This window comes from Rousettus aegyptiacus, unplaced genomic scaffold, assembly GCF_014176215.1.
Source record: "Rousettus aegyptiacus isolate mRouAeg1 unplaced genomic scaffold, mRouAeg1.p scaffold_m13_p_16, whole genome shotgun sequence".
In the NCBI taxonomy this organism is placed as follows: Eukaryota; Metazoa; Chordata; class Mammalia; order Chiroptera; family Pteropodidae; genus Rousettus; species Rousettus aegyptiacus.
Window position 1 is genome coordinate 38,396,266 of NW_023416291.1, and position 22,179 is coordinate 38,418,444.

General features: G+C 53.3%; 5 protein-coding genes and 1 pseudogene across 12 annotated transcripts; 4 read left to right on the plus strand and 2 right to left on the minus strand.

Moving 5' to 3' along the window:
* Nucleotides 1-75: 75 nt before the first annotated feature.
* FBXW9 (F-box and WD repeat domain containing 9) lies at nucleotides 76-11,162 on the plus strand. 3 transcript variants are annotated; one of them, XM_016162079.2, is made up of 10 exons: nucleotides 76-1,711; nucleotides 2,881-3,020; nucleotides 3,101-3,226; nucleotides 4,392-4,504; nucleotides 4,590-4,681; nucleotides 5,499-5,647; nucleotides 5,730-5,843; nucleotides 5,972-6,061; nucleotides 6,146-6,211; nucleotides 11,038-11,162. In XM_016162079.2, the coding sequence occupies exons 1-10, from the start codon at nucleotides 1,303-1,305 to the stop codon at nucleotides 11,098-11,100; spliced, it is 1,362 nt and encodes a 453-aa protein (XP_016017565.1). In that variant the 5' UTR covers nucleotides 76-1,302; the 3' UTR covers nucleotides 11,101-11,162. The 3 variants fall into 3 exon arrangements, with proteins under 3 accessions (XP_016017565.1, XP_016017563.1, XP_036089748.1); XM_016162077.2 differs by lacking the exon at nucleotides 11,038-11,162 and adding an exon at nucleotides 6,294-6,670; XM_036233855.1 differs by lacking the exons at nucleotides 3,101-3,226; nucleotides 11,038-11,162 and adding an exon at nucleotides 6,294-6,670.
* On the minus strand, nucleotides 7,258-10,885 carry GNG14 (G protein subunit gamma 14). 3 transcript variants are annotated; one of them, XM_036233859.1, is made up of 3 exons: nucleotides 10,650-10,885; nucleotides 7,508-7,600; nucleotides 7,258-7,426 (listed from the first exon to the last, which is right to left on the minus strand). In XM_036233859.1, the coding sequence occupies exons 2-3, from the start codon at nucleotides 7,598-7,600 to the stop codon at nucleotides 7,301-7,303; spliced, it is 219 nt and encodes a 72-aa protein (XP_036089752.1). In that variant the 5' UTR covers nucleotides 10,650-10,885; the 3' UTR covers nucleotides 7,258-7,300. The 3 variants fall into 3 exon arrangements, with proteins under 3 accessions (XP_036089752.1, XP_036089751.1, XP_016017574.1); XM_036233858.1 differs by having other exon boundaries at nucleotides 10,589-10,885; XM_016162088.2 differs by lacking the exon at nucleotides 10,650-10,885 and having other exon boundaries at nucleotides 7,508-7,762.
* Nucleotides 9,160-9,278, plus strand: LOC118612530 (annotated as a pseudogene).
* DHPS (deoxyhypusine synthase) lies at nucleotides 10,978-14,751 on the plus strand. Of its 3 annotated transcripts, none has more exons than XM_016162081.2 (9): nucleotides 10,978-11,325; nucleotides 11,916-12,080; nucleotides 12,312-12,433; nucleotides 12,513-12,609; nucleotides 12,690-12,776; nucleotides 13,364-13,394; nucleotides 13,473-13,576; nucleotides 14,335-14,460; nucleotides 14,544-14,751. In XM_016162081.2, the coding sequence occupies exons 1-9, from the start codon at nucleotides 11,119-11,121 to the stop codon at nucleotides 14,637-14,639; spliced, it is 1,035 nt and encodes a 344-aa protein (XP_016017567.1). In that variant the 5' UTR covers nucleotides 10,978-11,118; the 3' UTR covers nucleotides 14,640-14,751. The 3 variants fall into 3 exon arrangements, with proteins under 3 accessions (XP_016017567.1, XP_036089749.1, XP_016017566.1); XM_016162080.2 differs by having other exon boundaries at nucleotides 10,981-11,325; nucleotides 13,289-13,394; nucleotides 14,544-14,747; XM_036233856.1 differs by lacking the exon at nucleotides 14,335-14,460 and having other exon boundaries at nucleotides 13,289-13,394.
* WDR83 (WD repeat domain 83) lies at nucleotides 14,645-18,622 on the minus strand. The gene is made up of 9 exons (XM_016162083.2): nucleotides 18,355-18,622; nucleotides 18,154-18,274; nucleotides 17,970-18,075; nucleotides 17,657-17,705; nucleotides 17,447-17,573; nucleotides 16,437-16,504; nucleotides 16,233-16,341; nucleotides 16,028-16,142; nucleotides 14,645-14,941 (listed from the first exon to the last, which is right to left on the minus strand). Exons 1-9 carry the CDS (start codon nucleotides 18,455-18,457, stop codon nucleotides 14,792-14,794), a joined length of 948 nt encoding a protein of 315 aa, XP_016017569.1. The 5' UTR covers nucleotides 18,458-18,622; the 3' UTR covers nucleotides 14,645-14,791.
* A 112-nt stretch (nucleotides 18,623-18,734) lies between these two features.
* Nucleotides 18,735-20,181, plus strand: WDR83OS (WD repeat domain 83 opposite strand). Of its 2 annotated transcripts, none has more exons than XM_016162085.2 (4): nucleotides 18,735-18,891; nucleotides 18,969-19,113; nucleotides 19,599-19,696; nucleotides 19,790-20,181. In XM_016162085.2, exons 1-4 carry the CDS (start codon nucleotides 18,842-18,844, stop codon nucleotides 19,854-19,856), a joined length of 360 nt encoding a protein of 119 aa, XP_016017571.1. In that variant the 5' UTR covers nucleotides 18,735-18,841; the 3' UTR covers nucleotides 19,857-20,181. The 2 variants fall into 2 exon arrangements, with proteins under 2 accessions (XP_016017571.1, XP_016017572.1); XM_016162086.2 differs by having other exon boundaries at nucleotides 18,756-18,891; nucleotides 19,008-19,113.
* The last annotated feature ends 1,998 nt before the right edge of the window (nucleotides 20,182-22,179 follow it).

Below are 22,179 nucleotides of genomic sequence, written 5' to 3' on the forward strand. Positions count from 1 at the left end.
GTAGAGATGTCGAGGGGGGCCTGGGAAGCTTTAGAAATGGGGATGCACAGGATTTGGGTCAGGAAATAATTGGGGGAGTGGGGAAGGAAGTTAGCTCTAACCAGGGTATGTTTCTCAGGAGCCCAGGCCTCTGTTTTCTTCCCTATAAAATGAGGAGAATGTGAAAGATGATTAAGTGTATAATACACATGGAGTGCGTTCTCTCAGACGTAATTACAGAACACTTAACGTTCTGAGCTCACGCAAGGGGAGCTATTAGTGTTGCAGCCCCGTTTCATGATCCCCATCCGCCTTAGACTAAACTGAGTGGCAAGGGGTAAGGCCTTGCAGCACTCTCATCTTTGGCTGACTGCACAACTCTGGATTTCTGTGTATTTGAGACACTTTGTAGAAGGCTCAGCCCAGCTCAGGCCTGTGGGATATAAGTAAATATCAGCAACAGTTACTGAGGCAAATAAGAAACTGCTCAGCTCTGGGGATGCACAAGTCTCAAAATAAAATCCTGTGGCAGCTTAGGGCCCAAGGATCGCTTGCATCACCCTGGGAAAACAAAAAAATGCTGACACGTCCAAAATTCATTCAACAAGTGTGTACATTTTAGTGAGGGAATAGAAGATAAAACAGCAAAACAGCGATAATGTTCCATAGAGAAAAATACAGTGGGAAGGGGAATGAGAACATTGCGGAAGATGGTTGCAATCTTACAGTAGGGTACTAGGGAAGATCATGTTTGAGCAGTCATGTGGATATGCGAAGGGGTCAGGCAGAGGGAACAAGTACTGCTTGCTTTGCTGAAGAGGCTTTCAGGAAGTTAAGAGACTTTTTTTTATCAGTGTAATTTTAGGTAATTCAGAGTAACTGTCCACTGAGGCCTTTGTAGTGTAACTGCATGTTTCTGGCTCTGGAAGGAGAGAGTTCGAATCAGTATGCCCTGGCCTCGCAACCCGGAAAAGGGGCTTTGCATTTCTAAACTCGGTGTCACCTGTGAAAGGTGCCTTCGACAGGGACGCAGTTTTCAAACCAGAGTCCGTTGGTCTTCTGCATCGGCACCACCAGAGAGGCTTATTTTAAAAACCCTGGAGCCAGGAATCTGCTTTTTCCAGCTCTAGGCCTATGCGGCCCCTGAACGAGACCACTGGAGCAGGACGGCTGTCAGTAATCTGCCAGCTTCCACGTGAACCGCTCACTTCCGGCCGGCACCTACTGTCATAAGGCAGCGCCGGAAGCGCCTTCGCGCTGCCTAGGAGACAGGACGCGGCCCGCAGCTGACAGCGCAGGGCCGGCCGCGCCCACTTGGTCGCCATGGAGCTGCCCCCAGGGCCGCGCGACGATCCCTGCGCCTGGGACGATGACTCTGACCCAGAGCTGGACCCCGACCCCGACGCGCAGGCCGAGGCTTATGTGTCTCGCGTGCTCAGTCCGCCGAAATTCGGGATGGCGCCCCCGCGCGCCCCGTCGCTGTCCGCGCCCGCTTCATCCCCTGGAATCCTGGAGCCGCGGGCCGCGTCCAAGGACCTGGCCATGGGGATCCCGGGCCTGCTGAGCCTTCCCCCGGAGCTACTGCTTGAGATCTGTGCCTACCTGGACGCCTGCTTCGTGCTCCACGTCCTGCCGTGCGTGTGCCACGCGCTGCGCGACCTCGTGCGTGACCATGTCACCTGGAGGCTACGCGCGCAGCGTCGCGTACGCGCACCCTATCCAGTGGTGGAAGGTGCGCGTGCTGAGGGGCCAGGGTAGCCCGCCCAGGTCAGGCTTAAGGCGGAGGAGTGGGTACCTAGGGTGCTATGAGCACAGCTCCTAGAGCAGACTTCCTGGCTGTCCTGGCGCGGTTGGGAGCCAAGGTAGTTACGGGTGGTGCCAAAGTCTCTGACTTCTGAGTGGGCAATGAGGGAGATACTTGGGGTCCTAAGGCTGTAGAAACCTTCCCAAGAGAGTGGAGGTCCTCAGCTCAGGATCCAGTGATGCTCAGGCTTACAGTCTGGTGGAACCAAGGCCCTGATCGTTGGCTGGGGGTTTACACAGGAAGTTGAAGTCTCAGGCTGTTGGAGTCTTCTTGGGGCTCAGGGTAAACCCAAGAATCTTCAGGTCCTGGGTATAGATGCTGAGGCAGAAATTGGTGATCCCAAAGCCCCTCACCTCTGGAGTCGTGATCTAGGTGGGGGTGAAGCAGGGACTCACTCAGGTCCAGAGCCTGCAACCCTTGAACCTAACATAGAGCTTAGAGGTTATACCAGCAATCACAGATCCTCAAGCTCAGAGTCTAGCTTGGGATCTGAAGCAGGGGCTGGTTGTCATTCTCCCTGTCCCCAAGGCCATTGGTCCCTGGGGGATAAGATAGCTTGGTGACCTTGAAGTGATAGGACTCTCCTGAATAGCTTGATAAACATAGATGAACCTCTGCAACCTAGGCCTTAGGTTCTGCATCTGGACAAGGCTGTTAGGTTTACAGATACTGGTTTGAGAAATACTTCCCTGGGTCTGGTTCAGATGACTGAGGGAGGAAGTCCTCACTCTTGGGCCCAGCCTGAGGGTTGAGGGACTGGGGTCAGACCTCAGCCAGGGGTGAGGAAGGAGCTTAATGTCCTGAGGCCGCTATCACCCAGATTTAGGTTGGGGGATGGACCTGGGAAGGCGGTCCTGAGGCTCTAGTTTCCCAGCTTCTGGAAACTGTGGTGAGGTGTACTCCTAGACCTACTTGAAAGGTGGGTGGGCTAGTGGTCCCAAAGCTAGAACCTAGGCATCCTTGGAGGTGGGGTGAGGGATCCAGGTGGGGGTCTCTCCAAGTATGGTGCTGGCTGGGTTCTCTTGAAGCCAAGGGTGGGCTTAGTGTGGGTAGCAGAGTTCCTGCCCACCAGAGACCCTGCTTGTCATACCCCACAGAGGAAGACTTTGATTGGCCGGCAGCCTGTATTGAGCTGGAGCAGCATCTGTCACGCTGGGCAGAGGATGGGCGCTGGGCTGAGTACTTCTGCCTGGCTGATGGGCACTTTGCTTCCATCGATTCAGTGCTGCTGCTCCAGGTGAGATGGAGTTCAGGGACTGGGGCCAGGCAGAGGTGGGCCAGGATGACCCTGAAAACATCACTTTTCTCTCCTCCTAGGGTGGGACACTCTGTCTGTCCGGGTCCCGAGATCGCAATGTTAACTTGTGGGACCTACGGCAGCTGGGGGTAGAGCCCAGCCAGGTTCTGGTCAAGGCTCTGGGCACCCAGAACAGCACCCACAAGGTGAGGGGGTGGGAGGCATGGGGCTTTGGTAGGGGGCCGTGGCTAAGGAAGTGAGTTTCGGCACCAGACTTCATAGATTGAAATCTTTTCCTGCTATTATTAGTGTGATTTGGGGTGATATATATGACTTCTCTAGGCCTGTTTCTGCTTCTGTCCAGGGGTCAGTTAGGATAAGGATGAATGAAATGAACAGGCATTAAGAGCTTCATTCAGACTCAGTTACACAGTAGGTGCTCAGTGGTTGTCAGTTATACTTTGAAAGGCCTAGAACAGGGTAATTAGGAGGCTACCCTTGGGGATTAAACAACTTTGAGAATGACTGTTATCCTGTGTGAAGTAGCTGTGGAGGGGCACCTCTACCAATCAGTGAGGTGGTCTAGGCCGGTGGCCAAGATCTTGGTCTTAGAGCCAGGCTGCTGGGTTCAAATCCCCACTCTGCCACTTCCTGGCTGTGTGACCTTGGATGAGGAACTCAAGCTCTCTTTGTGTTCTCAGTTTCCTTATTTATAGAATGAGACACCTTACAGCAGCGGTGTCCAACCTTTCTGGCACCAAGGACTGGTGTTCCTAGGAGAGTCTAATGCCTGATGATCCGAGGTGGAGCTGAAGTGGTGATGCTAGTGCTGAGGAGCGGCTGCAAATGCAGATGAAGCTTCGCTCGCTCACCCACTGCTCATCTCCTATGCGGCTCGGTCCTAACAGGCCATGGACCACTACTGGTCTGCGGCCCGGGGGCTGGGGACCTCTGCCTTACAGTACTCTCCTCGTAGAGTTTGGTGAGGAATAAGTCAGTCATCAGCCAGCACTCTGTGCATATTAGCTCCTGAGACAGGGACTGTTTTTTAATGCTCATTTTCCCAATGAGGAAGTGGAAAGAGGGGATCTGATTCACCCAGGTTGTGGAGTGGAGGCCCCATTCTTAATCATGTTGTCATGTAGCCTCAAACCACCAGTGGTGCTGAGTCTCTGCAGCACTGCAGTGAGGAATATTATTGGGCGGGGGATGAGCACGTCCCAGGCTCTGCAGTCAGACCCACAGACCGAAGCTCTAATCTCTATGTGGTGCTGACTTGCTTTGGGTTCTTGGGTCAGTTGTCTCCCTCTTCTGACCCTTGATTTTGTTATCTGTGAAATGGGGACTGTCACATGGGTCCTTGTCCTGCAGGGTTGGGTGTGGTCACTGGCGGCGCTGGACCACCGAGTGTGCTCTGGTTCCTGGGACAGCACAGTGAAGCTCTGGGACATGGCAGCTGATGGGCAACAGTTTGGCGAGATAAAGTGTGAGGGGGCCTGGGGAGGGGGGTTGGGGGAAGCCAGGGCTCTACTTGGTCACAGCTCAGCTCCATGCTCCATGTGTCCTCAGGGGCAAGGCAGCTGTGCTGTGTCTGTCCTACCGGCCTGACATCCTGGTGACTGGCACCTATGACAAGAAGGTGACCGTCTACGACCCCAGAGGTGGGCCAGGGGCCTAAATTGGGGAGAACAAGGTTACCCGGGGGCTCCAGAGCCATGCTGGGGAAGGAGACACTCAGGCCTCAGACTTCACAGCTTGGCTGAGGGGACAGTCACATAAACAGTACTAAGCACTCATAGTGACCTGTGCTGTGCTGGGTGCAACAAAAGCCACTTTCGAGGGGGAAGAGGATGGAGGAAGCCCTGCCTCCACCTGGGGTGCAATGAAGGACAGAGGATGCCCAGAGGAGGGCCCTCTGAGCTGGAATCCCGTGGGAGGCAGACAGTCCCTGAGAATCCTGGCTCCTCCACTCACTAGATGACACCAGTCAAGCTTGAACTTCAGTTTCCCCGTCTATAAAATCCAGATAACAACTTCAGCCCCATAAGATTGATGGGAAGATTAAATATTAGTTTACATAAAACACCTAGAACAAATACTTCCCAGCACATAAGCCTTTTCTGTTTATTCAGTCTTATTTTGTTTAATTGAAGGGCCAACATGCTTATCCAGGCAGAGCTGAGTAGGGGTAGGGATGGAAGCATATCTACTGGCACTGGCTGGCATTTTATGCTGATACCTGCTGAGAGCAGATGGGACAAGAGGATGGAGATGAAACAGGAGATGGGGGTGCCTGGGGGTCCTTGGAGGTCCAGATCCAGCTGGGCTAGGAAATGAGAGACAGGGTCTCCTGTAGGATGAGGGGTGGGGAAGGAAGCCAACCAAGGGTTTTGCAATGGAGGATGGAGGCCTGGGATCAATGAGTGGGCTCGTGGGGCCTCTAATGTCCCCCTCCTTCCTGGCCCATCACCCATGAAGTCGGCCCAGCTCTGTTGAAAAGCCGGCGGCTGCACTCAAGCGCGGTGCTGGCATTGCTGGCAGATGACCAGCATATCATCTCGGGCAGTGAGGACCATACGCTCGTAGTGTTCGACCGCCGGGCCAACAGCGTACTGCAGCGGCTGCAGGTGGGCCCTCCCCAGGGGCTAAAGGGGCCAGGGCTGTGGCATGGCCCAGCCCGAGCTGCTATGTCCTTTGTCCCTCCCACAGCTGGACTCCTACCTCCTCTGCATGTCCTACCAAGAGCCCCAGCTCTGGGCTGGCGACAACCAGGGCCTGCTACATGTCTTTGCCAACCGGAAAGGCTGCTTCCAGCTTGTTCGGGTCTGCCAGGCCCCTTGCCCCGTCACACCCTCTCTGGGCCTCCTCCCTACCCTGTGACCCCCAGTGGTGGTGGGTGGCTGGCCTTGGTAGAGCCTTGTCTGAGTATCCTCCCTTCCTCCCTCCTGCAGACCTTTGATGTGGGCCACACGTCTCAGATCACAGGGATCAAACACTCGCTGGGGGCCTTGTACACCACGTCCACTGATAAGACCTTTCGGGTGAGGCCCCAGGAAAGGCCTCCCTACCTTACCCTCACTGGCCAGGAGCATACCTCTTGACCTTTGCCTGTTGCCCCTCACCAGGTACATGTGCCCACAGACCCACCAAGGACCATCTGCACTCGAAGCCACCACAACGTGCTGAATGGGGTAAGGTTTTGCCCTATGTGCCCTGTCCCGCATGCCCTACTGGCTGCTTAGAGCACCCCTGAGTTCTCATGTCCCTGCCCAGATCTGCGCTGAGGGAAACCTGGTCGTGGCTGCCTCTGGGGGTCTGTCGCTGGAAGTCTGGAGGCTGCAGACCTGAGCAAGCAGATGTGAACATGGATGTGGATCTGCTGGCCGGCAGGCTGGGCCTCTCAGTCTTCTCGGGGGACCCTCCCCTTCCCTGGTGCTACCTTGGCTCTGCCCCACAGGCCTGGGGCACAAAAAGTCCTGGCCAGGTTCTGGTGGGGTCCCTGGGCTGGGCCCCATGCCAAGGGAGGCATGGTTGGTGTTCCTGTTCACCCAGGAGGTTGCTCCCCACCCTCAGGCCCTGTTTTCATTAAGATTTGGACCCCTGCTCTCCCTTGAGAGTGAAGGGGAAATAAACCCGATACAGTGCTGTGGGCTGGAGTGGTGCCTGCTTGAAGCTGGGATGCTGGGGATGTGCTTGTGTCTGTGAGATGGTGTGTGGAAGCCTTGGTGACAGCCTTTGCTGTGTGTCTGGGTGTGCCTGTGTCCGCCCAAGTGCATTCCTGGGATCATGTGTGTCTGTGTGTCCCTGGGGAGGAGGGCTGGTTGTGCGTATTGTTTTCATAATTCCAGACCCCATCTGTGCCTGAGTGCCCATGAGCATACATGTGTGAGAGGAAGAGGGAGCTTCTGGAGGCTGTGGGGACCTGTCTATATGATGGCATCTGTGTGTGTGATGTGTGGACATGGGTGATGAGTGTGTGCATAACATGAATTGGCATGTAGCTAGGGACTCTGCCTGGATGTGTTTATGCAGAGGGAGAGGGAATCTGCTAAGGCTGGCCCATTGGTGCAGGGCAAGGAGGGGTGGGAAAGCTGCATGTTCTTCTATGTAGAGTCCAGGGTGTGTGTGTCCCTGTGGCCATTGACCCTGGAGTGGGTGGGGAAGGAAGGTTGGGCCAGGTGCCCCTGCCATCCCACAGCCCCACTTTGCCCCCCATTGCAGCCCACCAAGCCCTGAGGAGCATTCACTTCATGTTTATTGAGGGGTTGTCAGGGTCAGTGTCATAGGATGGCGCAGGGCTTCTTCTCCTTGAAGGGGTTGGTGGCAGCAGGGATGCCCACCAGGAAGGGGTCGCTCTTGGCCTGCTCCATGCAGAATTGCAGCAGGTCGGCAGCCGCCTTGGACACCTGTAAGCCAGCTGGGTCAGCCAGACCCCAGCTGTCCCTCTGCCCCTTCACCCAGACATGCCCACCTGACCCTGACCTCACCTTCACACGGTCAATGCCGGCCTCCATCCGCAGCTGCTCCACAGCACGGCGGGCCTGCCCGATGTCGCTGCCAATGGCCATTTTGCCAGACATCTAGGGGAGGGTGAGCAGGGCTGTAGAACCATGTTGAACCCCAGACCAGGAGTCCTAGGGCCCCCTGAGGGTCCCTGCACCTCCTCCCATGTCCCTCCAGGAGATGATGGGATGGGGGTGGCTGCTCCCCACTCATCAGGACCATGTACCTCAGCTGAGGACCCTGGCTGACTCTTGCCTGCTCAGTCCTCCTGCAGCCCGGCTCTTCCTCCCTCTCCCACCCACCTGGCCTCTCCAGTCCTCTCCTTTCCTGCCCCCATCCCTGCAGAGACTTTGAAGCCAGGACACTCACAGAGTGAAATGTCACAGCAGCAGCAGCTGCCTCAGCCAAGGGGTTTCCTGCCCTAGGAGGCCCAGCAGCTGCCCCGTGGTCATGTGTCACCTTGGCAGGGGACATGCGAGGCCCTGGCCTCTATCTGACCTGCTTGATCCCCTGCTAACTGGCCCAACATACTCAATTGCCAGCTGCTGCCCACCCCAACGTGCAGAGTGTCCTCCAGCCCAGGTGCAGTCCTGATCCTCCTCTCCTACATTCACTGCCTAGGGATCCATTCCATGGATGACTCAGTTGACTCATTTATGCTGCCCCATCCCAGACACTTCCCTGACCCCAGACCCACCCGAGGACCCTCCAACCTCCTTGATCCATATCACCCCCCTCACTGATTCCTCTCACCTAACTTGGCCAAAGCTGGACTCTGGATCATCTTCCTCTCAGATCTTTGTCCCACATTCACCACCATCCACCCAACTGCCCTGGCCCAAATCTCAAACTCCTTCATTCCTCTCTTCCAGTGTCCTCACATTTAATCCTTTCTCAAGAGCCAGCTAATCAACCTTCAGATTAGGTTCTCAATCTGGTCACTTCTCTCCACCCCACATGGGTCCCACCCCCCTCTTTGCTCACTTAGAGAAGTCCAGTTGCCTCTACCCTGGTCTCTCCTGCCCACCTCCCCATCCCCCTATTCTCAATGCAGCAAGTGTGACCTGCTAAAAAATAAATTAAAAAATAACATGGATGAAACTTGAGGACATTATGCTGAGTGAAATAAGCCAGTCACAAAAGGACAAATATTGTGTGACTCCACTTATATGAGGTCACTACAGTACTCAGATTCATAGAGATGGAAAGTAAATGCTAGGTGCCAGGGGCTGGGGGAGGGGAATGGGAAGTTGGTGTTTAATGGGGACAGGGTTTCAATCTGGGAAGATGAACAAGTTCTGCAGATGATGGTGGTGATGGCTGCACAACAATGTGAATGTGCTTAATGACACTGAACTGTGTATTTAAAAATGGTTAAGATGGTGAGTCATATGTGCAGTCTCTCACTTCTTTTCTAAAACTCTCCAGTGGTTTCTCAGCCTCCTTACCACAGCCCAGGGTTCTGCCTGGTCTGGCACCTTCTGCCCAAGCTGAATTCATTTATCGACCTTTCCCTCCTTCATTCATCATGGATCATGCTGATGCCTTTATGTGTGTTTATTCATTGATTCATTCAGCATCTTTGCCAAAATCCCAAATGTGTCCAGCATGGTGAAGAGTAAGAGGATCAGCATGAGTCTATGGCCATGCTACCCTGAGCAAGCCCGATCCCTTCTGCTCTCAGAAGCTAAGCAGGGTCAGGCCTGATTAGTACTTGGATGGGAGACCACCTAGGAAGACCAGGTGCTGTAGGCATAAAAAATAAAAAAAAATAAAGGATCGTAAGCTGACAAGTTCCTTGCAATCTGTGAGGTCAACCAAGGGTTGCCCCGCCAAAAAAAAAAAAAAAAGAGGATCAACATGAAATCATACAAAATCCAGCCCTCATGGAGTTGCCATTCTAGTTCAGAGACAGACAACAGCAAACAAAATGTATTAAGTGCTGTGAAAGACAAAAAAAAGCAAGGTAAGGACAAGAGTGGGTGGTCAGGACAGAAGAGAAGGAGCTGGGGAAGGGGATGTTCCAGGCAGAAAGAGCAGCAGGTGCATCATCCCTTGGTAAGGAAAGAGCTTAGAGAGTTCTAGAACAGCGAGAGGGATCAATATAGCTGGAGAGGAGTGAGTGAGGGCAAGTGGTGGGAGATGAGGGCAGGGAAGTCAGCATGCACCCTCTCAGGCCATTGTGAAGAGCCGGGATTCTACTCCTAGGGGAAAGCTACCATTGTTAGAAGGTTTTAATGAGGAACGATACATCTGATTTCTGTTTAATGAGCTCTCTGGCCACAGCTTGGAGATGGAATGGTGGGGAGGGAGGGCAGCGTGGAGGCCATGGGGATAACGACAAGCACTTGGATACAAATACTGACTCATTTGGGAACTATTTTGCAGATGGAATTTGGCTGATATGCTGGGGGATGAATGTGGGGTGTGAGAGAAGAGGCATTAAGCTCAACTCCGCAGCTTTGAGCCTGATAGTAAGGGTGATTTTGCTTAGATGTGAAGACTGTGGTAAGATCAGGGTTAGGTGGAGAGAAAGCTGAGGTGAGTTTCAGATGCAAGCCAGGAATGTCAAGAATGTCAAGGAGGATGTTCTGTTTCTCCAATTAAGGAGGCTCATTTTCAGCCTCAGGGCCTTTGCACTGGCTGTTCTTGCTCCCAATGGGGAGTGGTGGGGGAATGGCCTCTCCCATAAGTTCACCTATGGGGCCTTTCTTGGTCTTCTGGTTTTGGCTCAAATGTCACCTCCTTGGTGTCTGTCCTCAACCATCTGTCCCTCCAACTAAGGCCACCAACCCCTCCAACCAATCTCACACCAAAGACTCTTGTATTATCCTGTTGAAATCCTGAATAGCACTTAGCGCCGTCGTTAACTTTCTACCTTCCCAAACTGTGGGCTCCATGAGGGGAGGGTCCAGAGCTTGTTCACCACTGAATGTGCACCGAGCACAGAGGCCAACGTATAGTACAGTATAGACTCTATATATGTAGAGTGAGTGATTAAAGGTGTCCCCTTCAGGACCAGACCTTCTGCATGGTTAGGAAGACCAATGAGATACAGTCCCTACCTTCAAAATATTGCTGGAGGCAAAGAGATGTCAGCCCTGACTCCCAGAGGAGGTCCTTTACCAAGAGGAAGGTCAGGGGAGGCTTCCCAAAGGAGGTGACAGTTGTGGCCGCCAGGGGAGGATCAAGGGATTTTGTAGCATGTGGAGGCTCTGGAGACTTGCGAGGCACAAACAGGGATTAATATCCTATTTTATGAGAGATGCTCAGTGGCAGAAACCGTTTGAGTTTCTGATGGGCCTCGCAACGCGGGGAGCCTCCAGCAGGCGGCGTAAAAGTAGGACTCATGTGAGGCAGAGAACCCGCGAAACAGAGAATAATGGCTCCATGCAGTTTCCGTATTACGGAATAGGTTGCGACCTCGACTACAGGAATCAAAGAGGGTCATGTGACCCAACAACTTCCGGGCGTTTTCCCAGTGTCACCCGAGCCGTTTCCTGCGCCCTCGTAGGAGAGCGTGTGCCACGGCGTTTCGAGGCCATCGGGGGTCTGGCCTGGAGCTGCTCTCATCTGAGAGCGCGGCTGCAAGAGCATGGAGGATCCCCCGAAGGGGGAGGCGCCCGCGGCAGCGCTGGCTGCTGTGCTGAAGCACAGCTCGGCGCTGCCGTCTGAGAGCGCCCAGGTCCGGGGCTACGACTTCAATCGCGGCGTGGACTACCGCGCGCTGCTGGAAGCCTTTGGCACCACTGGTTTCCAGGCCACCAACTTCGGGCGCGCAGTGCAGCAAGTCAATGCCATGGTGAGACCGGGGGCGGGACTTCCTGGGTTGAGGGGGCGCGGCCTATAATAGCACCACTGCAGCACTGTACTTGGAAGGTGCGGGGCTTCCCTGGGGGGAAGGAGGCGAGTTTTTGGTTAGGGCGGCCCAGTAGTTGGAAAGAGGCTGGAGCTTTCGGGGTGGGAGTTTCTGTGCTGGGAAGGGGACGTTCGTTCCTTTCCAGCAATGGTATTCTATCTAGAAGGGGCGGGCAATAGGCTATCAGTGAATGTTCTTGAAGCGGCGGGGCCTGGGGCGGGACTGCGCGGTTGCAGAATTGGGAGAAGAGTCTAAGTAAGAGCGGAGCCTTGGATTTCCCCTACCCAGCGGGGAAGAGGGCTGGGTTCTGTTAAGGAGATGCTCTCTGATTCTCGAGGCGGGCAAAGCGTGAGTGTGAGCCCCTAAGAGCCAGGCTGTGAAAGGGGCGGAGGCTGCACAAAGGGCTTCTGTTCCCTGGTTCTAGGTAGAGTAGGCAGGGCCTTGGGGCGGAGTCTGATTCTGAAAACCAGTGGGGTTCTCCTTAAACTGGAGTTTGGGTCCAGAGATTAACTCGATCCCGCCGTTATGCGTAGATAGAGAAGAAGCTGGAGCCTCTGCCGCAGGATGAAGACCAGCACGCAGACCTGACCCAGAGCCGCCGCCCACTCACTGGCTGTACCATTTTCCTGGGTTATACATCCAACCTTATCAGTTCAGGCATCCGTGAGACCATCCGTTACCTCGTTCAGCACAACATGGTGGGGAGCTGGTGGGACTGCTCTTGGCCTCTCTAGGTCTCAATGGGCAGTAAGATTATTGGTCATTTTCGTGAGATAGGGAGTATGAGTCAATTTTAAGCAGGGGGACAGATCGAGTTTTGTTTTGCAGCAGAGCTTCCTTATTGGATGTAGTTTGGAAATTAGGAGTCCTGCCTGGGATGATGGCAGGGCCTCCCTTTCTGGGCCAACCTCACTGCCTTGTGGCTTCAGGTGGATGTTTTGGTGACTACAGCTGGGGGCGTGGAAGAGGATCTCATCAAGTGCCTGGCGCCCACATACCTGGGCGAGTTCAGCCTCAGGGGGAAGGACCTACGTGAGAACGGGATCAACAGGTGGGCCCTGAATGGTACTGGGCAGGGGAGCTGGGCTGAGGGTCCTGGGGCCTGATGCCCACCTGCCTCCCATCCCCAGAATTGGGAACCTGCTGGTGCCCAATGACAATTACTGCAAGTTTGAGGACTGGCTGATGCCCATTCTGGACCAGATGGTGCTGGAGCAGAACTCAGAGGTGGGGCTAGAATAACCTGGGGGGCCAGCATGGTGGGAATCAGGGAAGCACTGCTGGCTGAAGCTCATGTCCCTTCCTAGGGCATGAAGTGGACACCTTCCAAGATGATCGCCCGGCTTGGCAAGGAGATCAACAACCCAGAGTCAGTGTATTACTGGGCCCAGAAGGTGAGGGGCTGGGTGGGGGCAAAGATGCCAGGCCTTGGCCTGTGTTAACTTGGTGCTGTTTTCATCATCTGCACTCTTAGATGAAGTTGTTCAGACACAGAGAGGTTAGGCACTTTGAGTTCACACAGCTATTGAGTGTAGTCCGGATATCCTGGCTCTATTCCTAGACCACCTGGGAGCAGTTGGGGAAATGCTTAGCAACTCCCTGGGGTCTAGGGTAAGTTCCCCTGCTCCTCAGAGCCTATGAGGTCCAGCATTGGAAAAATAACAAGAGCTACCTTTCTTTATGTGCCAAGCATGGTACGTTTTGCGTGGGGTTTCTCTCTCACACTTCATCTGTGGGGGAGGTACTATTGTTACCATCATTTTACCATTGAGGAAACTGAGGCCTAGAAAAGTTAAAGCACCCTGTCCAGAATCAGGCAAAGAAGAGGGAATGCCACTGGAATGGGGACCAGGCTGACCTCATTGGCCTCTGACTCCCACTGCTGTCCTATCTTGCCCTCCCCCAGAACCACATACCCGTGTTGAGCCCAGCACTCACAGATGGCTCACTGGGCGACATGATCTTCTTCCATTCCTACAAGAACCCAGGCCTGGTGCTGGACATCGTGGAGGGTGAGGCACTGGGACCACAGAGGAGCGGGGTCGGAGAGCTGGCTGGATCCAGGGCCTGACCACAGCTTTCTTCTCCAGACCTGAGGCTCATCAATACCCAGGCCATCTTTGCCAAGCACTCTGGAATGATCATCCTGGGCGGGGGCGTGGTCAAGCACCACATCGCCAATGCCAACCTCATGGTGAGTGGGGATGGAGCATCTAGTCCTTGGTGTGAAGGTGGCAATTGGGCCTGCTGTGCAGAGATATGTGTGCTAGGCCTATGGCATATACTGGACACAGCCCAGGATCCCTGCCTTCCTGCACCTGATGTTTTGGTAGGGGAGACAGACATCAAGATCACTGCCATGTAGAAAAATGAGGGGTGACAGGATGGCAAGAAAAAGGGGCACTGTTCCAAAAAGGGAAGTCTTTCTGGGAAGTGTGACCTGTGAGCAGATTTTTGGTAGGTGCCTCCCATGAGCCATGTGGTTGCCTCAGGAAAGAGTTCCCAGCAGAGGGAGCAACCAGTGCAAAGGCTTTGACATGTCTGAAGTAAGTCAAGAACAGCTTAGGAAACATGTGAAAAGGTGATGCAGGGAGTTGACAGGCAGGACTTGCAGAGCCTTGAAGGTGTGGGACTCAGGTGCTCACCAGCGCCCTCTGGCTACTGTGGGGGAAACAAATGGGGCTAGGACCAGGATGGAGACCAAGGCAGGGGAGAGGTGGTTGGGTTCAGCTTCTGCTAAGCAGATGCAAGAGGGTTGTTTCCTAGGAGGTGGGTCTTGGCCAGTACTACCTGTAGTCTGCCTGGCAACCCTCTAACCTCTCACTGTGCCTAGGCATTGACTTGGGGCCCCTCCTTCAAGACACATGGCTTAGCCTCTTTGGCTGCAGTGCCCTATCTCTGTGTTTCTGTCTCCTGTGATTGGCTGACCGCCTGCCATGCCCCTCCCCACAGCGAAATGGGGCTGACTATGCTGTCTACATCAACACAGCCCAAGAGTTTGATGGCTCAGACTCTGGTGCTCGGCCAGACGAAGCTGTCTCTTGGGGCAAGATCCGGGTGGATGCACAGCCTGTCAAGGTGAGGGTTGGCCAGCTGGCTTAGGCACAGGGTCTCCCAGGCAGCAGCCATGGGTCCCATGGTCACCAGAGTCCCATCCACAGGTCTATGCTGATGCCTCCCTGGTCTTCCCCCTCCTTGTGGCTGAAACCTTTGCCCAGAAGGTAGATGCCTTCACGCCTGAGAAGAATGAGGACTGAATGGCTATGGACCCAAAGAGATCCCTCCTCTATTTATTAGTTTGCAAACCCAGCCCCTCCCCTACTTTTTGGTCAGCAGCATGTCTACAATAAATGGTCTCAGATGTCCTGAGTCTGCATCTGTGTCCTTGGTGGTGGTGGGTCCCTTGGCTTCAGCCTGTGCCACCCTCAGCCTCATAGGTCTCTTCCCGCCAGCACTGGACGCTGCTCCCCATGGCAGTCAGCAGGCAGGGCTCCGTAGGGTGGTAGGCCAGTGACTGCACCACACCAGACCCCACAGGCAGGGCCAGCACCAGGGCACCCTGTGTAGCAAGGGGGTGGGGAGCGATTATCAGTGAGTCCTCTTCCCCTGACCTTCAGCTACCTGCCTCTGATGGCTTTCCAGACACTGCAAACCTAGTCTGCCCAAAACTGAGCCTCTCAGTGGCTCCATCATTCCAGGTGCTTGGGCCAAACCCTTGGGAGTCTTTCTCTCACATCTCACATCCCTTTAGTAGTAAATCCTCTTGGCTACGCTTTTAGACCATGTCCAGAGCCCACCCACTCTATCCACCTTCATGGCCACCACTCTGCTCTGAGCCCATTATATCTGGCTTTCAGCATGTGGCAGCCTCATTGTTAAGACTTGCACTTCCTTCATTACCCCGCAGATACAGCTCCACATACACAGTTGCTCAAGCAAGCCAAGGTTCCTCTTTCCACCTCAAAATGTCCCTCATGTGCCCTCCTCTGCAGGGTGATTTTTCATCTACCAGACCCTCAAGAAGTAGGCAGAACATTGGTGCTTTCTTATTTCTGGTGAGAACTAGGACCTTAAGTCCCCAGTTTCCCTCAGTTCCCTCCATCCTCTTAGGAGGCTTATTTCCCCTAGCTGCACCCCAGTGCTTATGTCTCCTATCCTCAGGCTCCCCAGCCCTGACTGCACTAAGCCCAGCCAATCTGTTCCCTGCCTGGTGCTCCCACCAGGCTGGGACACATCAGGATGGGGCTTACAGGGCTTGGGGCTGGAAACCACAGGGATGCTTGCAGGTTGATCAGGTTTTCTGAACAACTACAGCTTCATCTCCCCGGGATCATCTGTTGCCATCTGTTCCCCCTTCTCCCAGGGTCAGTCCCAGTGGCTCAGCCTGGCGTTGGTGGCCCTGCCTGACCTGGATCCTGCTGCTGCCACTACCATCCCAAAGTTCTTCTATTTTCTAACCAATGTGTGCCACACCTCCAAGCCTTAGCACATACTGTTCCCTTTGCCAGGAATGCTCTTCCTGTCCTTTTACTCCTCCTTCCAGCTCCTGGTTCTAATAGCACTCCCTTTTTCAGGTCTAGGAATGACTGGTAAAGACAAAGTGGGGACAGGATAGGTGTCCTGGTATGGCAAGCGGGAGACTCACCTCTACCAGGTCCCAGAAGATCACCTTCCCATCTTCGGAGCAGCTGACCACGTGTGTGTCACGCTCGCTCAGGCAGCAGTCCAGCTTGTACTCCTGGTTCTTATGGCCCGTATACCTGGGGGTTGGGGGGTGGGTGGGATCAGTGGGGCTTGGGCCTGGGGGAAGGGACAGAGGTGGGATGGGCCCCATGACCCCGAGGACTCACTCTCCTAGCAGCTCCCCCGTGTCCTTGTCTAGAAGCCGCAATGTAGAGTCCAGGCTGGACACCAGGATGCACTGCCCATCCCGGCTGAAGCAGGTGCAGGTGATAGGGCCTGGGGGAAGGGACAGGGTGGGCAGGCCAGTGAGGCTGGGGCCCCCTTTGTTGTCCCTACCTCCATGGCATGTCACACAGCCCGGCCACACTCACTGCCCACGTAGTCTGAGAATAGCTGCCCCATCCTCAGGTCATAGCGCCTAACCCGGCCATCCACAGAGCTGCAAGAGAGGGTGGATTCAGCTGAAGCTTCAACTGGGGCTAACAGGTCCATGGCCCCATGTAATCTTGATGTCTCTGTACCCTCCCACTGGGCTAGAGCCCTGAGGGCAAAGGCTGGGCCTGCCCTTCTTATGTACCCCTCATTGTCATAATCTCTCTCAGGGCCACCTATGGAAACATACATTGAAATGAATTCATGAGTGGAATTCTGAAGTGCTGGCTTTGAGACTCAGACCCCAGGGCCTATCAGGGCCCACTCCATCTGTTTCTGATATGTACTGAGCATCCTCTCTAAGCCAGACCCCTGTAGTGGGGTAGGAGGGCTTGGGACATAACTGTGAACAAGCCAGGAGAAATTCCTGCCACCACGAAACCTTATTGACTGAGTATAATCTAGGACAGTCTCCCTGAGGAGGTGACATCTGAACTAGGACTTGAAAGATAAGAAGGAGCCAACCTTGTGGAGTCCAAAGGGAGATTTGTGGGAACAGCCAATAGGCTGGGCAGCCCAAACTGCCCCACAATGGGAATGGCACTTCCTTGCGTTGTGGCAACACAGGCAAGCCCTGAAGTTTTAAAAATTGTCTCCTGCAGCTAGAATATCAACTCTATGTGGGCAGGGATTTGTCCTTATTTCCTTGTCTTGTTCACTGCTATATGTTCCTTGATGAAAAATAAACCTGCAGAGGGTGCTCAAATACACTTGGAATAAGTAATAGAAGTCCAGATAGAGGAAGAGCAATTGCAAAGATCCTGGTGTGGGAGCATGCTTGGCATATTGACCTGAAATGAAACTGGGAATGCAGTAGGGACTAGACTGCAGGGACTAGACTGTGCAGGGCCTTGGGAGCCATGGTGCAAAGAGTAGACTTCAAGCACAGAGGCAGCTACTATGATCCCCAGTGTCACCTGGGGACAGGCCAGGTCGTGGCTCCACTCACCCTGCCAGGACCTCATGGTCTGACACCTTCACACTGGAAACGCCATCCTTGGCTTCATCCAGCTTCTGCACTGGCTCAGGCCTCCGAGAGCGGCAGTCCCAGCAGCGGATAGTGGAATCGATAGAGCCTGTAAGGCCAGCAAGAAGGTGAGGTCAGGTTTGGGGGGTAGCAGGAGCCCCCTGAGCCCCCTTATCTAAGCCTGGGACTCACCGGACAAGATGACTGTGGCCTCTTCATTAAACTGCACCGTGTTCACCTTCTGAGAAACAGGAACTGCCACTCAGAGGAGGCTGGACTTTGGAGGACTGGGATATAGGCAGGGTTCCCATTACAGGTTAAAGTGAAGACTAAAGCTTGGGGTAGGGGAGGTGAAAGGTTTTGGGGAAACTGCAAGGACGGGGCTTGGTGAATGCCAGGCCATGAGCTATAATGGTGGTGTGTGGTCCCTGTCACCACCTACGCGCTAATGCGAGTCCCCTCCGCCATCCACGGTCTAATGAGGCCTCTTCTTGTTTGTACTCACCCCTGCGTGGCCCCGGAATTTACGCACGACCTGCCCCGATGCCACATCCCATAGCACCACCGCCTTGTCCCCCCCGCCGGAACAGAGACTGCTGTTGTCATAGGAGCTAGAAGACAGAGGAGGGAAAATCAGCGTCGGTCTCTGATGCCTCAATGTCCCGATCCCGACAGGGCCCCCAGCTCACCCGGCCGCGTCCAGCACCTCGTAGCCGTGGCCGCTGTATGTCCGCAGCAGAGTCCCTCGCAGCGGGTTCCAGAGCTTCAGGGTCTTGTCGCTGCCGCAAGTCAGACAGTAATTGCCATCCACTGGAGAAGACCAGGCGGGGGTTACAGGGCTGCCCACCTCAGGAGGCAGGAAGACCATATATGAAGATCAGGGCCCTCACCATTAAACCGCACGGCTCGCACAGCTCCTTGCCCACAGTCCAGCGTCTTCAACCGTTTCTGCGGCAGCTCCGGGCCCCGCGGCTTTGGCTCAGGAAAAGCCATTGCGCTAGGATCCCTTCCTCGCTGCCTTATAATATGGGTCTGTACCGAGACTTCCGCGCCTGACACGACTGGGTGTAACCTTATTATTACCCTTCGTGGTCTACTTCCTGTTTCCCACTTTCAGGCTCGAAATTTTGGCCTTATGGAGATAACATTGGGAATACCGAAGGCTGCCTTTCTCAGCTTCCAGGTCTCCTCCCCCACTCCCTGCTTTCAATAAGTATTTTTGGCTTCTTCTAATTCTCTATCGCCTGAGGGAATCCTGGCCTCCGCCGCTAGGAACACAAGCGCGAGGGCTGCGGGTGTTACTGTAAAAACCATCCTCCACTTCCGTGCCGGAAGCTGCCACTACAGCAGCGGAAGAGGCTCGACCTCTGACTCGTTATGTCCACAAACAATATGTCGGACCCACGGAGGCCGAACAAAGTACTAAGGTGAGGACCCTAGCGTCAATGGGAACGGGGCTCGGGTTGTGGGTCGGGGTTCAGTGAAGCTCTTGTTCATCCTGGAGGCGGGACGTCACTTATCCTGATCCTCGAGCCACCCGCAGGTACAAACCCCCGCCGAGCGAGTGTAATCCGGCCTTGGACGACCCGACGCCAGACTACATGAATCTGCTTGGCATGATCTTCAGCATGTGCGGCCTGATGCTCAAGGTGGGCTGGGCTGAGTTGCCATCTGCGTGGCTCCGTCGGACTCCGAGGCCGCGGGCGGATTAGGAACGGAGCGGGGCGGGGATTGAGAGGGCGGGGCTAAGGTGACGCTGGAAGGGGAAAGTCAGAGCCGTGGGTGAAGCTGGGGATTCGGGTCAGTTCGGTACGTGGGAGGTCGGTCTGAGGGTGGGGCCAGACTCTAAAACAATTTGGAGGGGACTGGTGGAGAAGGGGTGGGGTTCTTAGCGTGATATGTCAAAGACTAGTCTTTTAAGGCCTGAGCGGACATGGTAGGATCAAAGGCATAGGCTTGGAAGTAGGACCGGAAACTGTGTAAATGGGGTAGGTTATGAGGGAATGGGACTAAAGGACTCCTGGGCGGGGGAGGCAAGATCCAAGATGGACCAGTTGAAACCAGTGGGTTGGGTGCCAGGGAATGCCTCCTGTCTTTCAGTGACCTAACCCATCTATCACCTACTTTTCCCCAGCTGAAGTGGTGCGCTTGGGTTGCTGTTTACTGCTCCTTCATCAGCTTTGCCAATTCCCGGAGCTCTGAGGACACTAAGCAAATGATGAGTAGCTTCATGTGAGGCTGAGCCTAGAGAAGGAGCAACTCTTGAGTAAGGGGAGGGGGGACCCAAGCCTACTCATCCTGACTGACATCTCTCTCCTGTCTTAGGCTGTCCATCTCTGCTGTGGTGATGTCTTATCTGCAGAACCCTCAGCCCATGACTCCCCCCTGGTGATGTCAGCATAAAGGGGTCACATCCTGGACCCCTCTATTGACCTCCCCTCAGGCCTGGTCCTTGGCTGCTCAGCCTTCTGCCCTCAGCTGTTGTCCTGGGCTTCCCTGAGTGAAATAGTCACAGGGTTCACAGCGCAGTGGAAGGAACCTGGCCTTTTCCCTGCGATCCCACTTCTGGGTCAGCTAGGAGAGTTACTTAGTCCTACCCCTCCTGCCTGCCTTCTCCACCCCCGTTGTTGCTGGGGGAGATGTTGTCCATGTTTCTAGGTGTACCCACTCACTTTCCTGTTGAAACCAGTTAATAATAAAGTTTTGCATTCTGGCTAGTCTCTGAGACTTTCTTTACATTGTGGGTGCTTTCCCAGTGGGGCAAGGGCTCCAGTTCCTTCACTTACTCAGGCCTGGGGTGGGGCCCCAGTCTGGAGCATTCTGGTGGTTCACTTGCTTATTCGCAAGCCTCATGCTTTAAGTCAGCTGCTGGTGATGGGACAGTGACTCCCGTTTTCTGGCAACTAAGCAGATGGCCCTGCTGACCTGATGAATCGGGGCTTTGATTTTCTTTTCAAAGAAATGGGATAATTAGTGGACTAGATGGACTGACAGGGACTGAGAAAGGTATGAAAAACTTAGCCCTCCCCACTGTGGAGGAGAGACCGTTTCATGATGTAACTGGTGCAGGGCCTGAGAGCTAGACCCAGGATAGAAGGGGGAGATTGCTTATTGCAAACCCCCTCAGAGTCTGATCATACTTGATGTTCATTCTGACATAAATCAGCACCCCTCCCCTGCCTCCTGCTACATGCTGGTTCCTGGAACAGGTTGTCCTGACCTGGCCAAGCATGTAATTTCCATACTTGTAGCCCCTGCTTTACCCTGTGTAATTCTTTGGTACTTGCTAAGAGGGTCAGGGATCCATTTCATCTTGTGGCCACCCAAGACACACCTTGTATACAAGCTCCATTATCAGACAAGAGTGGCCCATCTTTTTCTTAGGGCTTTCCCTGCTCACCTCTTCTGGATTTATTTGAGTCTTGGGGTTTTCCCCTGAGTCTGCGTGTACTAACAATTGGCAAGCCAGCCAGAAGACTGAAGAAATGGGCTTCGGGAAAGGGGAAATCCTGGGCTGGCTGTTAACCTCTATGTGGGGAGTGGTGGCCTGTATGTTAGATACATGCAGATTATTGCATGAGTAAAGGGACGCCTGGAAAACCCTGGCTGATGTCATGCATTTGTTTAAGGAACAACACTGTGGCAAGGCAGGAACATTTATGGCCACATCTGCAGGCTGGTACCTCTTATGGGTGGTATGGCTGGTCACAAATGCCCAGCTAGAGGCAGAAGCTAGGGTTAGAAAATTAGAGGAAGAAACAAAACTAGAAAAAGGTATTAGAATGTCTATAACTCTCTTAGCATTTGTTTCTTAAACTGACTAATAAAGGTAGGGGGAAGGAAAGGTCCTTTGAACAGATCCCACCTCTTTTTTTGGAAGCCACGAGGTCTCTGTTTGCATCTGCACGTTCATGTGTATCTACGTATGTGTTGTATTTGTGTGGTATTTTCTACCTGCAGATGGTATTGCTAACTTGTAAAAGAGCTATGTTTAATTGGCTTAAAAGAATTAAGGGCTTTATAAATTAAGGATCGGGTATTCTAAAATTCTTGGAAATATAGAAACTAACTCAAATGCTTTTCAAGATCACATGATCTGGAAAAATATTTGACATTAAAACTAGTTTAAGTTTGTTGGTTTAATTAAAACATGTTTTTAGAGTTATCAGAATTAAATATGATACCTTTATTTTACCTAGGCTTAAAAATTTATCAGCAAAAATAACAACATAATATTAGCTGATTTTGTCTAAAGTCTCAAAGTTTTTGTGGGTAACTTAAACATTATTGTTAAGAACTAACAGATTTAAGTAGAATAAAAGGTTTTAGTTGAAACTAGCAAAAACTATAGAAGGTTTGTTAAAATCTTTGGAAAAAAGTTTTTAAAGTGTAGTCAAGCTAAGATTAGTAGAGCTTTAATTAAGTGAATTTAAATATCAAAAGTAAGCCAATGAAAAATTTGAGTTTGGTTCTCTTTCTCCCTGTTAAATAAGCAAACTTTTCTTAAATTGTGAGTTTGCTTCTGATAAGATATTGTAACAAGTTTTCTGCCTAGAAAGCAAAGATTTTATGTTTTATCAAAATAGTTTTCTGTGTTTTATGTTGTGTTAATCAAGTCTTCGATTACTTAAGAAAATGGCATCTTCTCAAACGTAAAAGCATTCTACATCTGAAATGCCCTAGCTGACTTTCATGAAAAGGCAGCAGCAAAACAA

Coding starts and splice junctions, on each gene's coding strand:
- FBXW9 (XM_016162077.2), top strand. CDS start 1,303: ATGGAGCTGCCCCCAGGGCCGCGCGACGATCCCTGCGCCTGGGACGAT. Junction 4,682..5,498: donor GACCGTCTACGACCCCAGAG/GTGGGCCAGGGG, acceptor TCACCCATGAAG/TCGGCCCAGCTCTGTTGAAA. Junction 5,648..5,729: donor GCGTACTGCAGCGGCTGCAG/GTGGGCCCTCCC, acceptor TCCCTCCCACAG/CTGGACTCCTACCTCCTCTG.
- GNG14 (XM_036233859.1), bottom strand. CDS start 7,600: ATGTCTGGCAAAATGGCCATTGGCAGCGACATCGGGCAGGCCCGCCGT. Junction 7,427..7,507: donor CCGGCATTGACCGTGTGAAG/GTGAGGTCAGGG, acceptor GCTGGCTTACAG/GTGTCCAAGGCGGCTGCCGA.
- DHPS (XM_016162080.2), top strand. CDS start 11,119: ATGGAGGATCCCCCGAAGGGGGAGGCGCCCGCGGCAGCGCTGGCTGCT. Junction 13,395..13,472: donor GGTGCTGGACATCGTGGAGG/GTGAGGCACTGG, acceptor TTTCTTCTCCAG/ACCTGAGGCTCATCAATACC. Junction 14,461..14,543: donor TGGATGCACAGCCTGTCAAG/GTGAGGGTTGGC, acceptor TCCCATCCACAG/GTCTATGCTGATGCCTCCCT.
- WDR83 (XM_016162083.2), bottom strand. CDS start 18,457: ATGGCTTTTCCTGAGCCAAAGCCGCGGGGCCCGGAGCTGCCGCAGAAA. Junction 17,706..17,969: donor AATTCCGGGGCCACGCAGGG/GTGAGTACAAAC, acceptor CCTGTTTCTCAG/AAGGTGAACACGGTGCAGTT. Junction 16,143..16,232: donor ACGGGGGAGCTGCTAGGAGA/GTGAGTCCTCGG, acceptor CCCAACCCCCAG/GTATACGGGCCATAAGAACC.
- WDR83OS (XM_016162085.2), top strand. CDS start 18,842: ATGTCCACAAACAATATGTCGGACCCACGGAGGCCGAACAAAGTACTA. Junction 18,892..18,968: donor AGGCCGAACAAAGTACTAAG/GTGAGGACCCTA, acceptor TTCATCCTGGAG/GCGGGACGTCACTTATCCTG. Junction 19,114..19,598: donor TGTGCGGCCTGATGCTCAAG/GTGGGCTGGGCT, acceptor ACTTTTCCCCAG/CTGAAGTGGTGCGCTTGGGT.